Source organism: Equus asinus, chromosome 2 (genome assembly GCF_041296235.1).
Source record: "Equus asinus isolate D_3611 breed Donkey chromosome 2, EquAss-T2T_v2, whole genome shotgun sequence".
Lineage (NCBI taxonomy): Eukaryota > Metazoa > Chordata > Mammalia > Perissodactyla > Equidae > Equus > Equus asinus.
This window is the reverse complement of record NC_091791.1, coordinates 16799027-16826789: the sequence shown is the minus strand read 5'-3', so window position 1 is coordinate 16826789 and position 27763 is coordinate 16799027. Positions and strand designations below refer to the sequence as shown.

Sequence of the window (27763 nt, the reverse complement as noted above, 5' to 3'; positions counted from 1 at the left end):
TTTTTACAGCCACTCCAACTTCTCATGTTTATTGTCTGCCATGATATCTTTTTTCTATTAATATATTTCTACCTTTCAAGCTAAAGAGTGTCTCCTGTAAAAAGCGTATAGTTGATACCTATTTTTTTATCCTGTCTCACAGTCTTTGCCTTTTATTTGTGTATTTAATACCTTTAATGTTATTTTGATGTGAGTTTATGTCTGTCGTTTTACTCTTTTTTAAATCTCTCGTCTTTTTGTTACTCTATTCCTTTTTATTCCTTTTTTTGCATTAAGTAAATATTTTCTAGTATAATATTTTAACTCCTTTAATTTTTTTAAAATATGGTTTTTTGACTTACTTTCTTATTGTTGGTTCTAGGGCTTATTATATATCTTAACTTATCAGTATATACCTCAGGTTTATACTAACTTGATTCCAGTGAAGTATAGAAACATTACTTTTACATAGCTCTATTCTCTCTTCCATCTTTTCTTTGTGGTATTATAATTATATATATGACATCCATATATGATGCAAACTCAACAATATATTGTTATACTTATTACTTTATATAAATTTTATATCTTTTAAAGAGATGGAGAGCAAATATATATTTGTTATGTTAATCTTGTTACTGAATATTTTTGTTTACATTTTTTCATTTGTTCCTGTTTATTTGAGTTACTCTTTGGCATTGTTTCCTTCCTTCAACAAAGCTTTGCTTCGATCCATCCCTTTGTGCTGTTATTCTCAAATATATTGCATTTTTATATGTTATAGGCCCAACAATGCAATTATATATGAATTGTTTTATAAAAATTGCTTTTCACACTGATTAGGAAAAGAAAGGAGAACAAATATGTATTCATACTTTGTTTTATAATTACATAATTGCCTTTGATAGCACCCTGGACTGGAATAACTTATCTAAGACTGAACAACTTCCTTTGGTGTCTCGTACGACAAATCTACCAACAAATTTATTAGTTTTTATTCAACTGGTAATGACTTTATTTTCATTTTTGAAGAATAGTCTTATGAATGTAAGATTCTTCGTTGACATTTGTTCTAGCTTTCTTCAGGTATAATTGACAAACAAAAATTATATATATTTAAGGTGTATAATGTGAGGTTTTGAGATACATATGTACTGTGAAATGATTACTATAGTCAAGCTAATTAGCGTAGTCAACATCTTACATAGTTACCTTTTTTGTGGTGTGTATGGTGAAAACAGTTAAGATGTACTGTCTTAGCAAATTCCAAGTGTACAATCCAGTGTTATTAACTATAGTAACCATGCTGCACATTAGATCTCCATAACTTATTTATCCTGCGTAACTAAAACTTGTATACTTTGACCTACATTTCTTCATTTCCCCATCCCCCAGCCCCTGGCAACCACTATTCTACTCTCTGCATTTATGAGTTTGACTTTTTTAGATTCTACATATGAATGATGTTATACAGTATTTGTGTTTCTGTGTCTGGCTTATTTCAGTTAGCATAATGTCCTCTGTACCTGTTGTCACAAATGGCAGGATTTCCTGCTTTTTTAAGGTGGGATAATAATATATATATATATTATTTTCTCTATATATTTATATATTAAATATATAAATTTATATATTTTATGTATATATATACACACACATATATACATTTATATATATAAAATGTTTTCTTTATCCATTCATCTGTGGAGGGACACTTAGGTTGTTTCCATATCTCAGCTACTGTGAATAATGCTGCAGTGAATATGGGAGTGCAGATATACCTTTGAAATACTGATTTCATTTCCTTTGGATATATACCTAGAAGTGGGATTGCTGGATCGTGTGATAGTCCTTGGTAGTTCAATGTTTAATTTTTTGAGGAACTTCCATACTGTTTTCAAATTGCCTATACCATTTACATTCTCACCAACAGTGTACAAGGATCTCTTTTTTCCACATCCTCACCAACACTTATCTATTTTAAGTTTTATTTATTCATGTATTTATTTATTATTTTTTGAATTGAGATATTATTGACATATAACATTGTCTTAGTTTTAGGTGTATAACATAATGATTTGATGTGTGTGTGTGTGTGTATATATATATATAAATATATAGTGAAATTTTTACCATAATAAGTTTAGTTAACATCCGTCACCACACAGTTACAAATTATTTTTTCTTGTGGTGAGAACTTTTAAGGTCTACTCTGTTAGCTACTTTTAAATATGCAGTGTAGTATTGTTAACTATAATCACTGTGCTGTACTTTATATCCCCAGGCCTTATTTATCTTATAACTGGAAGTTTGTACCTTTTGGCCACCTTCACCCATTTTGCCCACCTCCCATTACCCACCTTCAGTAAACACAAATCTGTCCTCCATATCTCTGAGTTTATTTTTAGATTCTACATATAAGTGAGATCATACAGTATTTGCCTTTCTCTGTATGACTTATTTTACTTAGTGTAATATTCTCAAGGTCTGTCCATTTTGTTGCAAATGACAGGATTTCTTTCCTTTTTTATGGCTGAATAAATTCCCCTGTATATATATATATATATATACACACACACACACACACACACCACGTCTTCTTTATCTATTCGTCCATCGATGGACACTTAGGTTCTTTCCATGTCTTGGCTATTGTAAATAATGCTGCACTGAACATGGGGTGCAGATATCTTTTTGAGATAGTTGTTTCATTTCCTTCAGGTAAATACCTAGAAGTAAAATTGCTGGATCATTTGGTAGTTCTACTGTTAATTTTTTGAGGAGCCTCCATACTGTTTTCCCAGTCATGTTCGTTACATTCCCATCAACAGTGCCAAGAGTTTCCTTTTCTCTAGTCCTCACTAATATTTGTTATTTCTTATCTTTTTGATAATAGCCATTCTAAGTGGTGTGAAGTGATATCTCATTGTGGTTTTGATTTGCATTTCCCTGATAATTAGGCATGTTGAGCACTTTTTCATGTACCTGTTAGCCATCTTTATCTTCTTTGGAAAAATGTCTATTCAGATCCTCTACCCATTTTTTAATGGGGTTGTTCTTTTTTTATATTGAGTTTTATGAGTTTTTATATCTTTTGAATGTTATATTTTTGTCCATCCCACTAAGCCAGGCCCAGTGCTGGGAGCCTCCCATTTATTTTCCCTAGAACAGTGCCAGAGTTGTTCAAGGCTATGCAGCTTCTGCCAGTGCAACACAGTTGAGCCAGCTATCTGTGTGTGCTCGTGCATGATCTGCAGAAGCTCAAGTGTGCTGTCTGCAGGGGTGTGTGTGGGGTGCTGGCTACATGGGGGAGGGATTTATGGATTGCCGGGGGCATGCATGTGTTAGTTGGGGTGATTCTGCAGCTGATGCATCCTCTGCAGTTCCTGGGTGAGCCTCTTGGTGGAGTTATGAAGTAGTTAGTGAAAACCTTGGCCCTTTATTCAGTTTTGTGCCCCGGTTGCTTTGACCCCTCTTTTTCCTCCTCTGCGAATCCCCTCATTGTTCTCTATGGAGTGGGAAAGAGGTGGTCTTCTTGGGTGTCATCTCGCTTGGCTATGAAAGCCAGGCACTCACTATGTTCTCACTTTCCTCCATAAGAGAAATTACAGGTCGAAGGGGTCTCTCTTGGCAATGAGCTGTGTTGCCTTGGGGGAGGGGGTGATGTGATAAAGTGAAACTGTTCTTCTTACCCTCTTCAACCCTTTTCTTCTCCGAATTTTTGTTCCAAGTGGTGCTAGGACTTCTTTGCTGGGCTTCTGGGCTCCCACAAGGGTACTCTGGTCTCTGGGTAGTTGATAAAATCAGTGTTTCTGTGGGAGAATGAGGACAGGAAACTGTTATTCTGCCATCTTGTTGACATCACTCTCTGTATTCTGACATTTTTTTTCATTCAGTACTTCACATGTGTTATTCCACTGCCTTGTGGCCTTTATTATTAATAATGAGAAGTCAGCTATTTGTCTTATTGGGATCCCCTTGTATGCAAAGAACCATCTTTTTCTTGCTTCTTTCAAGATTTTCTCTTTCTCTTTGGCTTCAACACTTTTACTTATGTCTGAGTGTGGATCTTTTTGTGTTTTTTCCTACTTGGAGTTCATTGAGCTTCTTGGATGTATATATTAATGTTTTTCATCAAATTTTGGAAGTTGTCAGCCATTATTTTTTGAAAAATTTTTACCTCTTTCTCCTTTGCACTCTTATTCCCAGTAAATATATCTTGTTGCTGTTAATGGTGTTGTGTATTTCTCATGGGCTCTGTTCATTTTGCTCTCTGCTCTTCAGATTGCAGGGTCTCTATTGATATATCTTCTAGTTCACTGATTATTTCTTCTGCCTGCTGAGATTTACTGCTGAGCTTCTCTAGTAAATTTTAAAACTTAAGTGTTACACTTTTCAACACCAGATTTTCCATTTTTAATGTAATTTCTTTTTCTTTGTTGATATTTTATATTTTATAAAATGTCATGTTTTCCTTTAAACCTTGTTTTCTTTAAGTTTTGGACATATTTATAATAGCTACTTTGAAGTCTTTTTTACCTCATCTGACATTCAGGTCCTCTCAAAGGCAGTTCTGTTGCCTCCTTTTTTTCATGTATGGGTCACACTTTCCTATGTCATAATTTCCCCTGAAAACTGGACATTTTAGACAATATATTGTAGCAACTCTGAATCCTGGTTTTCCCTCCCTCTCTGGGACTGTTGATGTGTTATTTGTTCCGTGACTTGGCTGAACTCTTTTAGTGGTCTCTTTCCTCCTCCAAGTGGATCCTCTTATGTTGCTCCTCAGAAGGTGCAGCCTGGGGATGCACACAATCACCCTGGGGTGACAGTAGTTTTAGCAGGGCTGTCTTTGACTTTTTCCGCTGAGCTTTCTGTTAAGCTGTCTGCCTCTGTTTTTATCACATCCACCTGGTAGCCTTCACTAAGTGCTGTCTGATTGCTCTATTATTTTCAACAATGCTCTGGGGCATAAATTGCTCCACAGTGTATTTGAATTCGATTTCAGCCTTTTTTCAAGGGTAATCCTTGAGACCAGTCTTTGAGGTTCTGACCCCAGTAGGGCTCTTCTTAGCTGTCTTTTCCCCAGGTTCTCTCTGGTGAACTTGTATCTGGTCTTTGTTTCAGCTTATTGTTCTCTTGGAGCTCCTAGCTATCTCTTAATTACAACCCAAATCTACATTGTTTCTGAGAGTGCCCTTAAGCCTTGAAGTTTCCTACCCTGTTCCAGATGAAGTCAGTTCCCTTGGGAGAGCTTTGGAACTCTGCTTTTCTTAACCTGCCTCTCGCTGTGGGAGAAATCCTCTGTGCCACTGCTTAGGAGTTGTAGGTGGGCTTAGTAGCCTGTTCCTCTTGGAGTGACACCACTGTATTAATATGAGGGCACTGGATGGGGATGGTAGGCTTTGCTCTTCTCAGCTCACTTGATTTGGGATATAAAACCTCTGCCCCATGAGTGAAGTGGGGTGAAGACTTTTTAGTCCTGTGTTAGCCTGCCATGCCTCATGTGTAGCTTCCACCTTGTGAATGGGGGCTAGGTAGAGGATGAGTACTCAGACCTCTTATGCTTTCTCCTTGAATAGAGCTTCTGCCTCCCAGAGGTGGGAGGCGTGAGAAGTGTTGGCAGTCTGCGTCTCCTGCTTAGCTATCAGTGGCCTGGACTCGGAGCTGAGGGATGGAGGAGCTCTTTGTTCTTGGCTTTACACTTCTGGGGTTGAATGTCTGTCTTGCTGAACTGGTTGTGTGTGTGTGTGTGTGTCTGTGTAGAAGGATGGGAACAGATATTGGGTCAAATATCATGAACTGTTGCTCTTCTTGCTGAAATTTAGTAGATATTTTTGAGTAAATATTTCTTTATTTCTTGTTGCTCTTAGTAAAGTTTTCTGAGGCCTTACATGGTTGTTTTTTATAATTTTGACCAATTATAGTTCTTTCCCTGGGGAGAGTGTTTGTAGAACTCCTCATATTGCCATTCTGAAAGTCAGGTCCATATTCTTAAACCATTAATTGCTCTTATAATACGTGATTTTTTTTTTTGAGGAAGGTTAGCCCTGAGGTAACATCTGTCGTGAGTCCTCCTTTCTTTGCTGAGGAAGACTGGCCCTGAGCTAAAATCCATGCCCATCTTCCTCTACTTTATATGTGGGGTGCCTGCCACAGCTTGGCTTGACAAGTGGTGCCATGTCTGCACCCAGTATCTGAACCGGCCATCCCTGGGCCACTGAAGCAGAATGCACAAACTTAACCACTTCGCCACCAGACCAGCCCCTGTAATACGTGACTTTTGAGATACTATATATATCTTACCAACTATACTGTATATACTATGTTTGCATCCTGATATTTTTATTTGTACCAGGGATTTATTTAGAGTATTGTAAAGCATTGATTCATATTGTCATGCACCTTTATTATGTATCAGTTCTTTCAAGTGAAATATAATTGTGAGCATATATTTATAGTACTGTCTCTCAGAGTTCACTTTAGTTAAAAGAACACTTATATTAATTTTAATGTTTCTCAAAAATGCATTGTGATTTTCAGTTATACACAACAATATGGAGACATAGTTGGCCCTCCATATCCATGGATTCCACAGCCGTAGATTCAACCATGTTCTATGTTTACAGTCTGTGGTTGGTTGAATCTATGAATGCAGAACCTGTGGATATGGAGGGCCAACTAAGGGGTTTGAGTATCTGCAGATTTTGGTGTCTGTGGAGGTCCTGGAACCAATCCCCCCTCAGATACCAAGGGACAGCTGTATCTCAAGAATAATCTTGAGCAAAAGAATGTACACACAAATGAATACAAACTATATGATTCTGTTTTGTAAAGTACAAAGACAACAATACAAATCTTTGTTGTTAGAATAGTGGTAATACTCTTTAAAAAAACTCAGTGTTGGTTAATTAGTTGTATTCATCTTGTGAAAATTCATTGAATTCTATACTTATGATATGTACACATTTATGGTTGTTATATTGTACTTAAATAAAAATTTAAGAGGTGTATCATGGGACCCATATGAGTTATGTAGTTTTAACTGAATATGGTTCAGAGTAAATTTCTTGCATTTTACTTTTTATTTACTTTGGTACATCGGTCCTCTAGTTTTAAGGAAACTTGTTTCCTACTTTTATAAATGAAATAAAAATTCAAGATATAAATTAGTGTAAAATCATTAACAGTTATGTTTCATGTTGTGTTTCCTCAAAACATTTTAAGATACTGTGAATCTCAAAATGTTTTTTTAAAAATATTGAAGTTTAGGGGCCATTTATGAGTTGTTAAAAAAAATAAAGCATGTTATTTTCACAACTCCAAGGAAAATTCTGTGTGCAAATTAGACCCTTTATATAATATATATAAAATCAGGGAGGTCTTTTTATCCTTTGTAATACATTTTTAAATTTTATCCTGTAGGACTATTTTGAAAGAAAGTGGGTTTGCCAGATACCTTCATTCAGCTGTTCTTATCAATGGAGCTATGCTTATTTTTGGAGGAAATACCCATAATGACACTTCCTTGAGTAACGGTGCAAAATGTTTTTCTGCCGATTTCCTGGCATATGACATAGGTATGTATCTGTTAGGATTGTACAAAGTAGGAAATATCAGAAATTTTTCATGTAGAGATTCTCAAATACATTACTTGACAGCATGTATATATGTCATTTTAGAGATAAATTCAGTGACAGATTATGAGTGGAATTCTCTTTAATTTCAGCACCTAGTAGCGTAGGGCCAGAACAGAAATACTGGGGTGACTTAGTGGTGGAGATAGGGAAATTAACAAGTCTAGGTTTGATGTCCTTTTTGAAGGCTTTTATGCATTGTATCCCTGCGTGAGCACTGTATCAGTCCATTGTGTTTGACTGTTATCATACTAGTTTTGATAATCGGTAGATACGGAGCACTATCAAATTATGTAAATTACAAATGGTAGGAATGTAAGCATTTTAGAGTTAGTGAATATGAACAAAGTTGCATTTAAATTAAACATACCAGATATACTTACTGAAGCTCATAGAACTAGAGAAAGGAATATAGAGACAGTAGAGCTAAAGAAATAAGATGTTGGGACAAAATGGAATCCAGAACATACCTAGGAATGGAGGTAACTGAAAAAAGAATCTTTTCCAGAGAACCAGAAATACAGTGCATCTATACAATTCATTTAATTTTAATTATGCTATCTATAGTCTTATCAATTTCTAAATAATAAATGAATGTATTTATTGAAATACTTAGTTTAGCTACCCAGTAGATCATTATAGTGAAAACTTTTTTTCTCTGTATTTCATGATATAGATAAAAACTAGCTGATAATTAAAATATATGTAGCAGTACTTATGAGCACCTTTTACTGTTGTTATAAAGTAATATACCAATTTTAAGTTATTAAGAAGCATTTTGATAAATAAAAATAAAAAAGACCAAAGAATAACACATTTAATAGATGTAAGAATTATACTTTTGCTCTTAAATATCATAAAAGTACATAATCTACTTCAGAACATTATTTCAAGTGGTAGCATATAAAGAAAATTATGCCTATTAATAAGCAGTTTGATCTTTGTACTATTGTAAATTTGTTTGGAAAGAAATTCGTAGTAATGAAGTTAAGCATGCTTTTTAACACTAAGCTATGACTATCTGTGATTATCATTAAAAAAGATCCACTGTCTTTAGAATTTTTGGATTCTAAATAGTTAAGTTTTTACCTTTTTGAATTAATAATTTGAAGTGATGATTCATAATGAAAATGGGATTGTCTCGGCTTCTAGAAGGCTTATAAATCAATGCCTAAGATCCTGAAAAATGGTTTAAATGAAGTACTTAATCTAGGCTGGTTTATTGTGATCCGTCATTGCCAGGCTGGGCCTGTCAACAAGTTGTTTGGCTATGGCAATGAGACAGTAAGCTTATTTCTCTGGAGGCAAATGAAAGTTTTGTTTGTTTTCCTTCTAAGAATAAAAATCCTAGGAAAAGAGTAGAATTTTTATTGCTATTGTTAAAAATCCATACAGTGAGATTTTGAATTTTTGCAAAAGATTCTTCAAGGAGTTTCCACCCAATGTCTATACTTTAATGAAGAAATTAATGTTGAGGTATTTTGTAGCTGACATATTGGAAATTTATTTTTATTTCTTCTGTATTGTTCAAGATTATCGTATTTTAGGTTTTATGTATCAAAAAAAGTTTACTGAGGTGAAAAAAATCTTAGAGGTGTTAGTTTCCCAGAGAAAGAGAAAGAGTTCAGATTATCATTATTCTAATTACTATTACTTGTTAAGTGTCTTCCAAGAGGTAGGTACTGTGCTAAGGGCTTTATACACAGTGCCTATAACCTCTCTAATAGCTTTGTAACAAGATGTTACTAAACCCATTTCCAGAGTACTAAGCAGAGCCAGAGTAAAAGGAACTGGCCCAAAGCCGTGCAGGGAGTACTGATAGGTCTAGGTTTTGTAACTCCTAAAATTTCTGGTAATCTTTCCACTTGGCTACACCATGCTGTTTGGTTGGGTTCATTGTATATTCTTAATTTTGGCAATAAATTACCAGACACCTTATGTTTAGTAATGTCTCTTAATGCTGTGGAAAGATGGAAGCGAGTATCAGTTTCATTTTTCAAGGAAATTGTTCAGATTGGAGGAAGAATAACATTTTAAACAGTTTTACATTTTAACATACGGGTTTTTTTTTTTTTGCCCTGTGCTAACACTAACAACAAAAACATATAAAGCAACCATATAATTCAACAAAGGATAAAAGTGTTTTGTTTTATAACATTTGAGTATTTCTATGCAGTTCCCAATAAAGTCCCCCTGCCTAAAATATGTATTTATTCTCCTGAGTTTGTAGCATCAAATGTTGGAATATTTTCTTTGGAAAAGTATTTCTCCTATTTCAGAAAATGTCTTCCAAAATAATTGCTTTCCTTATGGAGTATATTTTTGTGGAAATAAAATACAACCATTGCATAATGACCAACTGGAAAATAGATGTGTTTTGGGGAACAAAGGTCATGTTGCTAATTGTTCTCTTTAGTACAGTACACTAGGACTTTTATGACACATTTAACTGGAATGCACCTGAAGACTTAGCTGATTGCCTTGTGTTGTGTGATGTTTAAACAAATAGGAATATTTGTGCCAGTACTAATTTTTCATTGCTCTAAAATGTACTATTTCCACCTTTTTGGCATAGTAAATTTTGTATAGTGAATATCATTAATCTTTGAGGATATAACCTTGCCTTCACAGTTCTCATTATATTATACATGATAGATGTAGAAGGCATATGATAGTGATTTTCAAACACGGCTGTACCTTGGCATCTCCTTGGAAGGTTGTAGGGAAAAAACCAAACCTGATTAATCGGATTCTCTTAGATTGGGCACTGGCATCTATATTTTTAAAAAGTGACTCAAGTGCAACTGATAATATTGCCAGTGCTGGTGAATGAGAAAGGATTGACTGTAACATATAGAATGATATATTACTTAATATGCTAGTTTGTAAACCTAGCTTGAAATCAGATTTTAAATCTGAAAACTTTGTCAACATTTTTGTTATTGTTAGTGGTATTCTTATTGCTTTCAGAAAGCCACCATGACACCTTATTCAAGATTAACATGATCTTTCTGGTAAAGGTAATCTTCTAGTACTTAATGAGGCTAAAGAAGCAATGGAAAAACATCTCACTGAGTTGATCTCATGTTATTAGGTGTATTTGTACTTTGAAACTATGTGGCTGTGGAAAGTAAACATTATCATAAAAATTAGTTTTCTAGGATCAGTGGGAAAAAAGGAGTCAGATTGTCTGTTTTTTACATCCCTGAAGTGTTACCAGGTGGTTTTTACTGGGGATTACAACATTTACAAGTGAGACATTTTTATGAATTGAAACATACCTTAAAATTGAAGTGAGTTTTGAGACAATAATTTAGAACAATCAAATGAATAGCTATTACACAATTTTAAGTAGGCCCAACATATAATTATGATGCTTTTAGTTATAAATGGTAGTCATTATTCTTCAATAAGAAAATTTACCTAAGAGTTAAGAGAATGTATAGAATTTGGAAACAGTGTGAAAGACAACTCAGATACATTGGTCATATTTTTTCTTCAACAAGAGAGTATAAACATGAAATGTAATTTCCTGAGTTAGATTATTTCAGAATAGGTTAGGGAGTAGGATTTATATCAGAAATATATCTTGTAGAAAGCAGAATGGCCGAAACTTCAAATCAGATCAAAATAATAATAAAGTTTTTAAAATAAATTTTCCTGAACATGAGAGTTTTATTTATTACCTTAATTTCTCAATAGGTGATTATTTAAAAACAAACTCAGTAAACAAAGCTGAGAAGTAATTCCATATTTGAAGAAGTAATATTATTTTAATTGGTAATGTATAATAATGTGTATGGTTAACCATTTTAAAACACAATGGAGTGGTAGTTCAATATACCTTTAAAAATCACTTAACTAGTTTATGAAGCGCAGCATATGTGTTTTTGTACAACCTTGTAGAGTGATATATATGTGTATGTATATAATGGATACAATTTTGTAAGGCACATAATTTCATAAAGGCATTTTCAAATTAAAACAAGTGATTATTTAAATTTTTTGGAACACTTGAGCAAGATTAGAAAAATTCCAACTTGCTTGTTCTTCATGTTTATAATTATTTTTATTTTCTGGAAGTTACTTTACTAGTTCCTCTCTTTGCTAATCAGTATCTCTCTATGCACTTCCTTAAACTCTTAGGCTCTTCTGTGATGAAAGCAGCACCCTTGCCTGGCTACCGAGAGAACCTGGTGTTTCTTTGTTCGTCAGAAAAACTCTTAAAATCATTCACACATTTTTTTTCGATGAATTTAGCCAGCTGTTGACTGTTTTAAGCTTTAGTGTATCCTTTGCTCAAAATGTTCTTTTTCTTTCTATAATATACTATTATATAGAAGAAATAGTACTTCTTTTTTATAAAAGAGGCCAATAAGTAAAGGAAAAAGTGATCTTTCATTTTGAGAAAAGGGAGAAGTAACAATTGTCAAATGCTTCCTATAGTGCTTGGCACTTTACACGTGCTTTATAACATAATTCTCATAATAGTTGTGTAGGATTTATTATCATATTCATTTATAGAGGAAGAAACTGTGCTTTAGCATGGCTAAATTCAAAGTCACGTGGGTCATAAGATGATGTTTTCAGAATTTGAAACCAAGTCTAAGTTCAGATTTCTTTTGATTCTACCACTACACTATAATACTGATTTTTTCCTGATTTAACAGGATTTAAAGTTAATCTGATTTTTAAGGTATATTTGAATTTTTTTGGTGTCTCTCCCCTCTGACAAATTAATCAGAAAATAGTGACCTCGAGGTAGAAAATTAGAGAGGAAGAAAAGAGTAATGAACAATGAATCTGTCTCTCTCTTAACAAGCATTTTAAAAGATTGTTTTGAATGCAAAAATTGCTAAATAAAGATTCTTGAAATAAAATATATACTGAAAGAAAAGTTTTAAATATCTTAACAAAACTCCTGGGTAAGGAGGCAAGGGAGAGCAGTCATGAATACAGAATTTAAAATTCAAAATAAAATATTAGCGAATAGAATTCAGCATTGTTTCAAAAGTATAATCAACTACGACCAAGTAGGATTTATTCTAGACATTCAAGTATGATTCATTATCAGGGAATCTATAAGGATAATTTTTTATATCCAGACTATTTACTGAAGCAAACAGGAAATAGCATTGTGTGTTAAAACACTATAAAATGAGGGTCAAATAGCGGTGCCCACTTTTCCTGGCAGAGAGTAAGAAACTAAATAAATATTTATTGAATGAAAGCCAGAGGACAAAATCCGGAGATGCTGTGGGCACGCATGAGATAACCTAGGAAAAGGGTGCACCTTTTAGAATAGTAATAAAAGTTTTGACCTAGTGGAGGAAAAAACCCATTGAAGCATCATCATTTAAGGGGCAAGTGGAAAAGATTTTTGGCAACATCTAGAAATTTTGTGTTCTATTACAAAAGGATCCAAATGGTTAATAGAAGTTTTTCTTTATAGCCATCTAGTTTTGAGTCCTATACATACAACCTGTGTGTTCTTTTTACTGTATTGCTAGTATGCAATAAAGACTGACGTATGAACTGGCACTTCGAGTGGAATTTTAAAAGAATTTTAAAAATGTGTCCTTCAAGTTTTACCGATGTATATTTTCATGAAAAAATATGAGTATCTGTAGAAAAATTAGCCAATGAATGTACATTTTCCACCTATACCATTTTATGCATAATATACAATAAACCGGTGTCTAAATTTCAGCATAAGTTCTTAATGTTATTATGTGGCCCCACATAGGTAAATAATTCTGACAGCACAGTTTTCTAATTGCTGAAATTTGGGTTTGAGAGAATAGTAACTCTGATTTCTTGATCTTACGTTTACTGAGAGGACGGTTTGTAAATTAATATTTAGTACTTGTAGCACAGGTTTAAAAAAAATCTGTATTCCAGAGAGCATCTTTTACTTTGGTCTGTATTCCTGTGTGACTTTTCTGTTCCTATGGAATGATATTTCCATCAATTTTCATGATGTCAATAACTGTGTAGATTTTGCTTTAATTCATCTAGCCTTGAACTGTTTATGAAGTAATAATGACCTGAGTGCTCCGGAAATAGATTTTCTTTTTGTCAAGAAATATAACTATAGATTGCAGTCATATTAATAATGTAAGAGACTTTATAATGTAAGAGTGGGAATAGACTACATGTAAACAAATTATATTAATTTAATATTGAGCTTTAAGACATTTGATAACTTCTACATCTTGCAGGAAAACCAGTCTATATTTTATAGAGTCCTAATCAAGAATGTGAAAACTCAGCAACAGAATTTATCTAGCCCTACCTTCTGTTTAGTAGTTATTGAAAAAGCTGGAAGCCTATTTGTGACAACTGCTCCTGTCTTTTTCTCTTCCCATTCTGCTGAAAAATCCTGGCAGGTGGGCAAGTATTAGCAAGCAGGAAATAACTCTGTCTGTAGCTTCAAAAGTTGTTTACCTCAATTAGCTTTTCATAAGCTTGCAAGTTAAATTTTATTCTTCCTAAACAATTTTATGAGTGAAAACAATTTGCCAGTTATTTTAAGAAAGTGCAGAGGAAAATTCACATTTATTGTCTTGTATCAGTCAGTACAGGTTACACCATGGCAACAAACAACAGTTGGGTTCTCTGGAAAGCAAACTGAGACAGTTTAGTGTTCAAGGTGCTTCTTAGGTCCTTGAGATGAACACCTGTGAAAGGGAGAGGGGAGAAGCAGGATTGGGCAGAGGGAAAAGTCAAGCAGACTTAGCCTCAGCCAGCCCAGGGGAACTCTGGAGTTAAAATGCCCATCAGAGTTGTCCCTTATTAGGATGAAACGGCTAGGCCTTGATCAGTCATTGTGTGAAGCTCACTTCCAGGAGGGTAGGACCTTAGCTGAGGAAGCTCTCTGTAGCTGAAGCTATCTCTGTAGGGGCTGGCACCTGAATGATGTCCAGTAATAGCAATCCTAGCAGCAGGGGCAACAAGTCCTTCCCTGAAGGTATATTTAGCCAGCACATTTCCATGTTTATTGCAACTCATTCTTTGAGCAACTCAGTCCACTTCTTTAAATACATTTGTCAAAAGCTTCTCTAGAATTCCAGTGGGGCTTTCTTCCTGAGGGAAACCTTAGATTATTGCTCTGGCTCCTGCAGCTGTTCTCAGGGCTGCATCTGATATTCATCATGTCCTTCCTCCATTATTCTTTCTAAATATCTCTTACTGTCAGCTGGAACTTCTTCTGGTCTCTGTGTCTTACCTGGTGGCGTGACCCAGATCCTCACCCTTAGGTATCTGAGCCCCTGATCATGATGAACCTCCTAGTCTGGGTTACTGTACCTGCCCCTTTACCATCACACTTGGTAAGGGGCTACCAAGATATACCTAAGTGGATAATTCGTGTACCAAACATATTCCCCTGTCCTCATTTTGTAACAGCAATCCTACGTCCCTTTGATGATCAGGGCCAATTACCCCTGCCAAGATGGTGACTTCTTTTTGTCTGCTTGCTGGTTCCTTGACACAAGGAGCCTGAAGTGTCCAAGTTGCAACTATAGCTTATAGTTCCATGGGACAATGCTACATCCCCTGCCAGAGTATTTCCCCTTTGGGGAATAGGACCTCTAATCCTGCAGATCCCAGAATTGCGAGATGAGAGCATGAGTACCCCAATTGTGTCACTGAAAGTGAGGCTACCAGAAGTGGCTTTCACTCCTTGGTCCCTGCACCTATATATTCTTACTACTGGGGACACAGCACCGTTTAAAGGTCTTTAATTCCAATGTATGTCTTGCATCCTGTGCTTCAACTATGTCTATGCAAAGCTCTGTTAGGTTGTGTGGTATGGGATCTGGTGGATCCCATGGTCATGGGCCCATTCCTCTTCCTCCTTTGCTGTAAAGTGTGTCTCTTGATTACATAGGATCCCATGCAGGGTTGAGCAAACACTTTGTAATTTCAAAGATAATCATGCTGGTTAAGACCCCGTGCGTAGAAAAAGCAAACTCATATTCAGAATATGTATCTATTCTTGTCTTAATGAAATCATTGGCCCATCCAGGGTAGAAAGTAGTCAACTTGACACCAAGTATCTAGTTGGTTTTCTTGGAGAATGGCCTTATCAAGTGATCAGAATTGATATCTTGCCATCAGGCTGGACTTTTGGCGGTAACAATAGCTAGATCAGCTCTGTTCAGAAGGAACCCATGCTATTACACTCCTGGACAGCCTCCATCTCTCTATCACGGCACTTTGTTCATGTGCTCATTGTGGAGCACTGAGGTGTCCTATGATAGGGACTGACTGATGTTAGCTGTCTCAGTGTTTTATTTACTTGTTGTTTAATGTCTCTTCCATGTTGAATGCTCTCTGATGGCCTTTAACTTGTGTCACAAAGATCTTCAATTTCATGGTCATCCAAGTATCTCCATCCACATGTCTCTGCCCCACTGTCTTCTTGTTTCTGATCTTCCACTGTTTCTTCTAGGCTCCTAACCAGCTAGCTAGGCCTTTAACTACTGCTCTTGGCCGTTTCTCCTTCCACACAATGTGGATGAGGCATACTGCCCAAAAACCTGTCCAGTTGGGATGCTTTTTCCTTTTCCACTGTTCTTCAAGGCCTCTCTTGAGTCAGGCTGTCTTATAAGTTATGTCCATTTTTGACTTGTGCCCACATATCAAGCTGACATATTTGTATTTTCCTCCTCTTGTTATCTGAGTGTAGAGGATTCCCCATATGGCCATCAGCTGTAAGATGAGGCGTAGGTACTGGTGCAACAGTGGTAGATGACATGGGGTCTGAGCTGCCTACTCATGCACATTCCTTGTGAACTATGGTCTTGTTCATGCTTGATCTTGGGTACCACTTTCATTTTATGTTCCTATAATTATTCATGACAGAACCAGCTCATGATACAAAACTCTGAACACTTGGTCACTTGATAACTCATGTTAGGCACTCCATCTCTACCAGGGCCCCATAGCATGTTACGAATAGAGGTGTAAAATTTTCCACTGCAGATGACATGGCCTTTGACACGTGTGTGGGGTCTGCGTTAGGATTCTTTCAGTGGAGATTTCTGTATCTTCCACATGAATATATATTCCATACTTTTCCCAACACTGACACCACCAATAACTATATTGTCTACTGGTTCATATGGCCCTAACTGCATGGCTGCTTGCAGTGTAGCCAGGAACAACAGCAGAGGTATTTCCTGCCCAGGCATGCACTCACAGCTGGCAGCCTTTGATGTCTTCTGAGTATATAGGCTGGAGCAGTATTCCCAGGAGTGAAATATGCTGCCTTCAGAACTCAAAGAGACCTACCAGATGGTTTACTTTCTTCTTTGTAGTGGGAATTGCAAGATATGATAATTGATCTATCAATTCAGATGATCTGTCTCAGAATGCTCTTGACCACTGGACCCCTAGGTATTTTACTAATATGGAAGGTCTCCGAATCTTTGTAGGTTTTATCTTCCACCCTTTGAAGCATATATGTCTTAAAAAGGCTTCCATTGCATTAGCCATTCTTGTTCATCTGGCACAATTAAAGTGATGTCATTAAGATAAGGGAACAATGTAATGTTCTGCAAGATGTCCAGTTGGATCAAATATGTTCTATGTTGTGATAAAAAGAGGGAGAGTTAATATAATCCTGAGACAAAATTGTGAATGTATGCTATTTTCTATGCCATATGAATGCAAACTAGGTTTGATTCTCTTTTCTGATAGGGTTGGCAAAGAACGTATTTGCCAAAAATGGCCATGTTAATCTGCTCTAACAAAGACATGCATCTTGTCTGGTGCCTGCAATTTGGACTACTACTTCCTAGTAGTCTATTGTCATCCTCCAGGTTTGTTTAGTTTGCAGGGGCCAGACTGATGATTTAAATGGAGATTTCATAGGGTCCATTATCCTTGAATTCTTTAGATTTTTTAGGGTAATTCTAATTCCTGCCACCCACTCCCCCTGGAATGTAACATTATTTTAAAATTTATTATATTATCCAGGGAGTAACAGTTCTAAAGGCTTCTACTTGATCTTTTCCACTGTGATAGCCAAGGACCCAGTGTGAGAGTTGTGCCATTTGTCAAGAATGTGTATTCCAATTATACATCCAGGGCATGACCAGTGCAGGGGTCTGCAGACCCAGTCACTCATTTTGGCCAGGATCTTGGCCAGGATGCCAATTATTTCCTCATTGCCATATATCCCTACTATAAAGAGAGGCCATGACAACACTTTATATCTACGAGTATCAGTCTCAACTCAGACTTTGTGTCTAACAGAACTTGAAATGTTTGTGTTACCTTTTTCCCTAGGCTAGAGTTATTCAATGAAATGACTCTGAGTGCTTTTGAGGAAGAACTAGGGGAATTATTACCATATACCCCCGCTGTGGTATTGCAGAGTCCTTCTTCCTGAACCCAAGAATTTTAAATATATCAGCCCTGGATTTCAAAAATGGCTCAAGTCCAGAGATTGAGCAATAGATTGAGAGTTTTTATTCCACCATCTTCCATCAGCCTCCTCATCATCTGTCCCTGATTGCTTCTGATGATATACGTTAGGCAGTACCCTGGTTGGCTACTTATCTGTTTTGCTTCTGGGGATGCTGTGTTCTGTTAAACATCTCTGTAATTCTCAATAGGTCAGTCTCCTTGATTGACATGCTGACCTTGCTGCTTGTCACAGTAGTAGCCCTCTACTTGGATTGGATTCTGATGGTTAAGTGTCACCGGTTGGTGTCTGTTGTCCTATTGTCTCCATCACTGAGCTCAGTTCTGTTAGAGTTTCTCCTGCCGTCAGCTTTGGCCTGTGGAGGAGAACCACCACATTCTTAGTGATGCTAGTATCCTTCTTACCATCACATTCTTCATGACTTTGGTAAATAGCATACCCTCTGGACCTTTCCATAGATAGAGTGACCTGGTGGATTTTCTGGCATTACATGGTATATCCACTCCAGAATGCCCACATACCTAGACTTTTAATCTATGTCTTTACTCTTTGCTATGACAGTTCTGGCATTTGACCTTTCTTAGCATGGGCTGTATTTTTCCATGTTTCTAAGAGTCATCGTTTTTTTTTTTCCAGCTTTATGGAGGTATAATTGACAAATGAAACTGTAAGATATTTAAAGTTTACATTGTGATAACTTGATATAAGTATACGTTGTGAAAAGATTCTTCCTTTGTAGTTAATCAATGCAACCATCACCTCACATATTTATCATTTTTTTTGGGAGAGTGAGAACATTTAAGTTCTATTTTCTTAGAAAATTTCAATTATATAATATAGTTTTTATCAGCTATAGTCACGTTGTACATTAGATCCTCAGATCTTATTTATTTTATAGCTGAAAGTTTGTACCCTTTAACCAACCTTTCTACCCTACTATCTCCACCCCTCAACCCCTTGCAACCACTTTTCTACTCTCTGTTTCTTTGAGTTTGACTTGTTTTTAGATTCCACACATAAGTGATACCATGTAGTATTTGTCTTTCTCTGTCTGACGTTTCACTTAGCATAATGCCCTCAAGGTCCATCCGTGTTGTGGCAAACAGCAGGAGTTCCTTCTTTCTCATGGCTGAATAATATTCCATTTGCTGTGTGTATGTGTGTACATACACACACACCACATCTTCTTTATACATTCATTAATTGATGGACACTTAGCTTGTTTCCATATCTTGGCTATTGTGACTAATGCTGCAGTGATCATGGGAGTGCAGGTATCTCTTTAATATCCTGTTTTCATTTTCTTTGTATATATAGCCAGAAGTGGGATTGCTGAATAGTATTGTAGTTTTATTTTTAATTTTTTGAGGAACTTCCATAGTGTTTTCCACAGTGGCTGCACCAATTTACATTCCCGCCGACAGCGCACAAGTATTCCCTTTTTCCACGTTGTTACTGACATTTGGTATTGCTTATCTGTTTGATAATAGCCATTCTGGCAGATGTGAGGTAATATCTCACTGTGGTTTTGATTTGCATTTCCCTGATGATTAGTGATGTTGAACACCTTTTCGTGTGCCTGTTGGCCATTTGCATGTCTTCCTTGGAAAAATGTCTGTTCACTTCCTCTGCCCATTTTTTAATTGGCTTATTTGTTTTTTGCTCTTGAGTTATGTGAGTTCTTTATGTATTTTGGATATTAACTCCTTATCAGGTATATGATTTGCAAATGTTTTCTCCTGTTTCATAGGTTACCTTTTCCTTTTGTTGGTGGTTTCCTTTGGTGTGCATAGGAGTTGTCTTAATAGTGAGTTCATACCATCTCCTGGGTGCTTGTCAGGGCATAAATCCTGCATTTTATGAGAGTGCTTTCAAATCAGTAAACTTTCCCTAATCCAGTATAAAGTTCTGGCTGCTTTGATCAAGCTCCCCTCATGTACTCCACTAGCTTCTACCAATATGTACTGTCTACATCTTATAGATTCTTTGGGGTATAGTTTCTTTCTTTCCATAACAGTCCAGGCATGTACCTGGCTGAGTTATGCTGAGCCAAGTTATAAGCCCAGTGGCCAGTAGGGAAGGTGTGAGCAGATCCTGAGCTGGAGCACAGGTCTTCCTGGTAAGAAGTCTCTGCATTGTGTTCAAGCAGAGCCAAGTGCTATTGTTTATTAGGAAAAGGTGGACCACTTCTGCAGTCTCAGATGATTCAGGAAAATTTGGAAATTCAAAATTTTGGGAAATTTTCAGGGGCATCAACTCAAATGTCCCCATCCCACGTGTCAGGTTCTTATTCTTTTCCTATCAGGGCCTTGACTTTGGAATAACAGACCTTTTTTAATTTATAGAACTTCTATGTTTGGCAGCCTCTATATATGGTACTAAGGAGGCCCTTAGCTTTATCAGCCTTTCATTATCTTTTTCTAGGGCTCAGTAGGACTAAGCAGTAGATATGCAATTCCAATATATTAGTAATTACTATTTTCACCATACTTTTCAAACATCTAATGCTTCATTCTGCTAGAATATCCCTTCATTGGCATACCTTCCTAACTTACCATTGGTTTAAGTATTAATAATTGATGGCCACCTTGTGCCACGGGCTTTCTGTGCTCCACCTACTGACAATGACAAGTTCTTCCTTGCTAGCCTGGCAGTGTGTGATTCAGTTCCCAAACTTCATCTTATTTCCTGCTTTCTTGTACCACTCCTGGCACCAAATGCCATAGTTTGGGTTCTCTGAGAAGCAGACTCTGAGATAGAGTTTAGTATTCATGATGTTAATTGGGAGTGCCCTTAAGATCAATGCCTTTGGAAGAGGTGGGAGGAGGAAGCAGGATTGGACAAAGGGAAAAATTGAGTAACGATGCTGGGCAGATAACTTTAGTCAATCCCACAAGGATCTCTGGAGGTAAAATTGTTGGTCAGAGTTGTTCTATGTTGGGCTGAAAGGGCAGGGCCTTTAAAACCCCACATTCTCAGCCCTTGCATGTGGGTCATCCTTGGAAAGATGTGGCCTTGAATGAAATGGCCCTCTGATACTGAGACAATTCTTGAATTAGCTTGCAGCCAATGACTATTCACTGACAGCACTCCCAGCAACACAGACAATTCCTTCCCTGAATGATAATCTGGGCAGCACATATCCATGTCTGCCACAGATCTCAAAACTTCAGAGGATTAAGACCAATAAAAGTTTATTTTTCACTTATGATACATGTCTAGTGTTGGTTGGGAGAGCAAATTGTCACACTGCCATCACTTAGGGATCCAAACTGAAATTGCACTCTTTCATTTTTTATTAAATGGTTCCATGCAGAAATACAAGTGTCCCTTTTGCTTGTACTTCATTGGCTAAAACAAGTCATATTGTCACATCCAACTTCTAGGGAGTGTGGGAGTAAAATTTTACCATGGGCCTAAAGGAAGAGAACTGGAATGTTTGTTTAACAGCACCAATGTCTGTCACAAATATTGTATATAATTCTTTTAAAATTTTTAGTATAAGTGAAGGTGATGTCTTGGAGACAGTAATGAAGCCTTCACTTCCTACCAGCTCATATATTAAAAGGCAAAGAACTTCTAGAAGTAGAATTGCGTTGTATTATTATTTGTCTGAATTAATTGCTCTCATGTATAATTAAATTTTTATTACTTTACTGTAATGTTTTTCTTCTGCAGGAACTTGTATGCTTTTAAAAAACAAACAATATTGTTATTTTTTAATTTTCATGAAGTTAATATCAGAAAGGATATTTTGATGGTGTAGTAAGGCAGTATAGTGTAGTAGTTAGGAAGATCTGGTTTTGAATACTGACTTTGCCATTTAACCTGAAGTTACTTAACCTCTAAAGATTCTGTTTCTTTATCTATAACATGGTGTCAAAAATATTTACTTCTCAGAGTTGTTTTGAGAATTAAGTATTACATAGCGCTGATAAACAATTAGCATATTATTTTTGTTAGGTAAAAGATCATGACCACTTATTTTAGGAAATTTTACCCATTTAAAAAGACAGTAAAGGTTTTATGAATTCTCAGTTAATTTTATAAAATATTATTATAGTAATTTTTTGAATGTTTAACTATTAGCAGCAGTTATATGCTTTTTGTTTTTTGGGCTCCCATGGCACTCTTTATATATCTCTCTTGATACTTATCACATCCTATTGTTATTCCTTAAGGGAAAGAACTCAGTCTTACTCAACTTTATATCCATAATGTCACTGGATCTTCATAACATCTAAGTCGATTTACTTACGTAGTGTTGATCATTTTTCCTAGGTCTTCCCTAAATCCATTAACCTAAATTTTATATATTTTCCTTCTATTCTTAGTTAAGAACAGTTGAATTCTCAGTCTTTTTTTCTTTAGATTGAAACACTCAAGTTAATCTTTTACTCTTGGTTTTATTTTTCAAGATATGGTTTATGAAACATATATGGCTTGGAGAAGATAACTCCTTGATCTTTAGCGTGGTTACTAAACTGAGATGTTCAGTTTTTAAATGTGCAAGCAACTACTACCTTAATAGGGAGAAACTCACTAAAATGAACAAAATCAGGAAGCCAGATGCTTTTGAGTTTTGAGCCTTGCTCATTTATATTAGCTGTGTGATTTGATCAGTATATATGTAGTCTGATGGGTTAAATCTCACTATTTCACAGTCTTGAACAAGCTCCCAGTACTCTCCATTTTTGGGGCAGTTGAGTTGGTGTTGTTTATCTCTCATGGTATCTCTCATTTTATTGGTGTTATTAAGTACTTCTGAAAACAGAGGTGCTTGTGGGCCTGAAAACAGGAAGTTTGATTAGGAACCTCTACAATTATCTGTTAATCCCCAGATCCCCTTCCTCAACTTGTGCAGATGAGTATCTGCCCCTTCTACTCTGCTGGAAGACAAAGGCTTACTCTCTGTAGATGTTGACCCAGTACCTTATACTTAAGGTTACCAGAACATGGCCGAGGGTGTAAATACGATTTTGGAAAGAGTGGGATTAAGTGAAAGTGTGCACACTTAAGAGTGAAACCTCCATCTCCTTTCTTCCACTTAGGTTCCAAATACTGTTAGCCAGGTTTATAGCTTATAGGCAGGAGACTGGAGGATTTAACTCAAAGAATCTGGCAAGAGAAATGATGTACAAAAACTGACACTTGGAGGTCTCCAACTGAAATGGTCCCACCTAGTCAGAATCCCAACACTGCTGTATGCTATATATGAAAGTTGTTAAGAGAGTAGATTGAAGAGTTCTCATCGGAAGGAAAAAATATTTTTGTCTTTTTCCTTTTTTTTTGCTATCTATGTGAGATGATGGATGTTAATTTATTGTGGTAATCATTTCCCCATATATGTAAGTCAAATCGTTATGCTGTACACCTTAAATTTATACAGTGCTGCACTTCAGTTATTTCTCAATAAAACTGGGTGGGCAAGGGAAAGTTAAAAGAAAAAAGAATTCTAACAGTCAAGATGTCTTACCCAAGCACAAAACTTCCAGTCAGTTTTGTTGTGCCTCACTCTTAAATTTGAAAGGACAGCTAGTTATTTAGATATTTGCAAAAAGCTGCTAAATTTGACCAAAATCTCAAACAAGGAGGAAAAATTAAGAAGTTAAAGGAAATTGGGGTAATGCTGGGAGGAGATCATGACTTCAATCTTTTTGGACAGAAGATGTTACATTCATGAAACAAAAATGTAAGTTTTAAAAATAGATCAGAAAACAAAAAAAGAGGTCTTTGAAATTAAAATTAAGGTAACAAATTAATAGATGATGTGAAGATAAAGTCAAGAATATGTTCCAAAGGTATTATGAACAATGGACAGATATAAAGTAGGGTAAAATATAAGGTATTTAGATGATTATTACAGAAAATTCAATGTTTGAGTAATAGGAGTTGCAGAAATAACAGAACATTTTAGATGAGGAGGAAATTATCAAATGAATAATTCAAGAAAAATATCCAGATTTTAAGTACAGGACTTTTCAGAATGAAAGATCCCACTGAGCCCCAGAAAAATGAGTACAAAATGCTCACAGCGAAACCTATCATGAAAAGTGAAATAGAAAGAAGACTGTAAAAGCTTCTGTAGAGAGAAAAGAAATAGTCCAAATAAGTGCTGAGACTCAACAGCAGAGGGCTTGCAAAAGCGATACTAGAGGCAAGAAGACAGTGGAGCAATACCTTCATCATCTGAAAATGCTTTCCGAGTTAGAATTCTAAACCCAATCAAATAATCACGTAAGTATTACAGTGGAATAAAGTCACTTTTAGAATTGCAAGGTCTCAAAAATTTACTTACAATGTAAACTTTCTCTGGAAGCTGTACAATTATGTCTCCTACTGATAGATGAGATTAAATAAATAAATAAAAACAGGTAGAAATTAAAATCCAAGAAATAGAGTACATACCAGAGGAGAGATGTGAAGAGATCCTTAGGATGATGCAGCAGGCCTAGAGCGCAATGAGTCTAGGTTGGAGAAGATAGATGGCATTTTAGGAGGAATATCTTCAAGAAGTAAATGAACCTGCTAGATAATCTGATCTATTAGAAAATACTGAGAAGAGACGTATACCTCTGGTCAAGAGTTGGGGATGAATTAGCAGTAGATATGTAGACACCTAACCTTAGCAACAAATATGATTTTCAGGGAAAATAACAAGTTGTTCAAAAGTAAAAATGTAATCATAGCATGCTATATGGCTTATCTGCAAGTAATATCATATAATAAATACTGAATATTGATCTAAACAAAATTATAATTTAAATGCGTGAGGAAGATGGAGGGAGGGGAAGTATTTGTGTATGTGTCTGAATAAGAGTTAAAATCTTCATCTTCTAAAGAAGGAAGTTAGAGATGTTATCTGAAACTAAGAACTAAGTCTGCCATTTAGAATAAGGAGGTAAATGCAAAAACAAACTCTGTCTAGTTTTTAATTTAGAATTGAAAGTGCTTACCTCTGTGATGCTGGAATAAGCATTGGGAAGATAGGGAGCAGGGGACTTTTTTGTGATGAACCTTGTGGGATTATTTGACTTTTAAACTTAGCACATATTTCTTCAGTTAAAAACAAGCAAAATAAGAACAAACCACAGCAGTACAAAAATTAAATGAGGCACAATTAGTGGATCAGGGACAAATTTTCAAAAAATGGTTCTGGTAAAATTGGTGTATGGAAATACACTGAGAAATATCTTGGAAATATGGGAGAAATTAAATTAGACCCCGGCAACAATGCGAAAATAAGTTCCAAATGGATTGAAGGTCAAAATAGTAAATGCCAAATTATATCCTTTAGAAGAAAATTAGAGATTGTCTTTTAGAATAAAAAGAACAAATCATAAGGAAAACAATAAATTTGACCAAGTTAATGTACAAACTTTTTGTTAAAATACTTCATAAACTAAGTGAAAAGACAACTCATGGCATAGGAGAAGATATGGTAGTGCATATCACCAACAACGTTTAATAAAGAATAAAGAATTCTTTCAAATTATTAAGAAAAAAACAAATATAAAATAGAAAAGTGGGCAAAAGACTTGAACAGTAATTTTACAGAAGAGTAAAAACAAACAACTTATAAACACGAAAAGATGCTTGACCTCACCATTAACTGAAAAAAAATGCAAAATAAAACAACTTATCAGATTGATAAAAATTAAGAAGTCTGATAGAGCTACGTGTTGTAGACAATGTGAAATGAGAAGAACCATTAGGCACTGCTGGTGTGAGTTTAAGTCAGTGCAACTACTTTGGGGAGCAAATTGGCAAAATCTATTAAAATTGAAGTTGTGCCTTTCTTTAAACCTAGTAATTTTCCTCTTAGAAATCTACCTGGAGAAAGTCTCAAAATGTGCACAAGAAAATGTGTAGAAAAATGAACATACCAACATGACTTGTGGTAGGAAAAATCTGAAAAAAGGCTAAATGACCTTTAACAGTTTAATGGATAAGTATGTTTTGGTGTAGTCATAAAATGGAATGCTATGCATGGTTAAAATGAACATATAGCACCACATATATGCATAAATCTAAACGGATTGTTGGGTAGACTTTGCTACAAAGAATACATACAAATGGCCAATAAGGACAGAAAAGATGCTCAATATCACTAATCATTAGGGAAATATAAATGAAAACCACAGTGAGATACCACTTCACATCCATTAGGATGGCTAGAAAATAACAAGTGTTGGTAAGGACGTGGAGACATTGAAACCCTTATGCACTGCTGGTTGGAATGTAAAATGGTACAGCCATTATGGAAAAGAGTATGGAGGGTTCTCACAAAGGTAAGCAGAATTACCGTATGATTCAGCACTTCTACTTTGGGCATATACCCAAAAGAATTGAAATCAGGGACAGGAACAGATATTTATATACCCATGTTCATAGCAGCATTATTCACAATAGCCCAAATGGGAAGCAACTCAAGTTTCCATTGATAGATGAATGGATAAACAAAATGTGGTATATACATACAATGGAATATTACTCAAGCTTAAAAAGGAAGGAAAATTCTGACATATACTATAACATGGATGAACCTTGAAAACATGCTAAGGGAAATAAGCCAATCACAAAAGGACTTGTACTATGGGATTCCATTCATATGAGCTAATTAGAGTAGTTAAATTTATAGACAGAAAAGTAGAAGGATGGTTACCAGTGTTGAGAGAGAGAAATGGGAAATTACTGTTTAATGGGTCCAGAGTTTCTGTTTTGCACGATGAAGTAAGCTCTGGAGATACATGGTGGTGATGGCTGCACAACGTTGTGAAGGTACTCAATGTCACTGAACTGCACACTTAAAAATGGTTAAAATGGTGAAAAAACCAAACTTTTACAACCTACAAAAAGTAAAGAAACATTAATAAGTAAATATAGAATAGTAGTTGCATCAAAAGAAGGTAGATATAAAGAAACTTGAACTGGGGAGGGAGTGAGCACACAGGGAACCTCAATTGTATCAGTAATATTTTCTTTTTTTAAAAAATCTATAGTAAGCATGGTGAGATACTGGGTTTGGCAGATCTGGGTAGTGGTACATAGGTGTTTGTAATGCTTTTCTTTAGACTATTCTGTGTGCTGAAGAAATTTCATGTTTTTACCAAAAGAGAGTGGCTTATAGAGTTAAAAGAAATCTTCAAAAAGCCTAAGTTTTAGTTAATGCTGGTCTTTATTCTCTCAGCTCTTTTTATAACTCACTTCTGAGATGTTTCTTCTGAATATTTTCTCTGGTTCTCATCTTGACAGTCTTCTTTCCTTCTCTCCTTCTGCCTGGTGTGTGGTGGATGCTGGGCCACATTACATATTAGTCGTAGGTAGGCTCAGATTGTTGTGTCACTTTGTTTTCTGGACTCCACATGTCCCCAAATGACCTTGAAGATTCTTCTTTGGAGATTTTTATAATAAACCGATTTCTGGAAGTCCTGCTTTCTAGAAGTCCTACTCTTTCATCTGACTCTTTCCTGTTTCATTTCTCTGAAGCATATTCAGGTTTCTGATTCTGTTGTTGGAGTACTATAATCAACACAATTTATCAATCAGTGGCCATGTGATGTGTGTGTGTATGTGTGTGTGTTGCATTTGGGTGGAACGATTGAAATCTGTCTGCCCTTACTCATTAGCTATCTCTAACATTTCCCTCTCTTTCTTTTTCAAAGCCTGTGCCCTATACAGGTCATCTCTTCTCTCCAAATGAGAATATGTA

General features: G+C 35.8%; 1 protein-coding gene across 2 annotated transcripts in view; it reads left to right on the top strand.

Moving 5' to 3' along the window:
• The window catches only part of ATRNL1 (attractin like 1), a 737371-nt gene that overhangs the window by 127033 nt on the left and 582575 nt on the right, over positions 1-27763 (top strand). For both annotated transcript variants that reach the window (XM_014849275.3, XM_070482616.1), the window contains exon 10: positions 7405-7559. In XM_014849275.3, coding sequence (XP_014704761.2) covers positions 7405-7559 — 155 coding nt within the window. The remainder of the gene's footprint in view (positions 1-7404; positions 7560-27763) is intronic.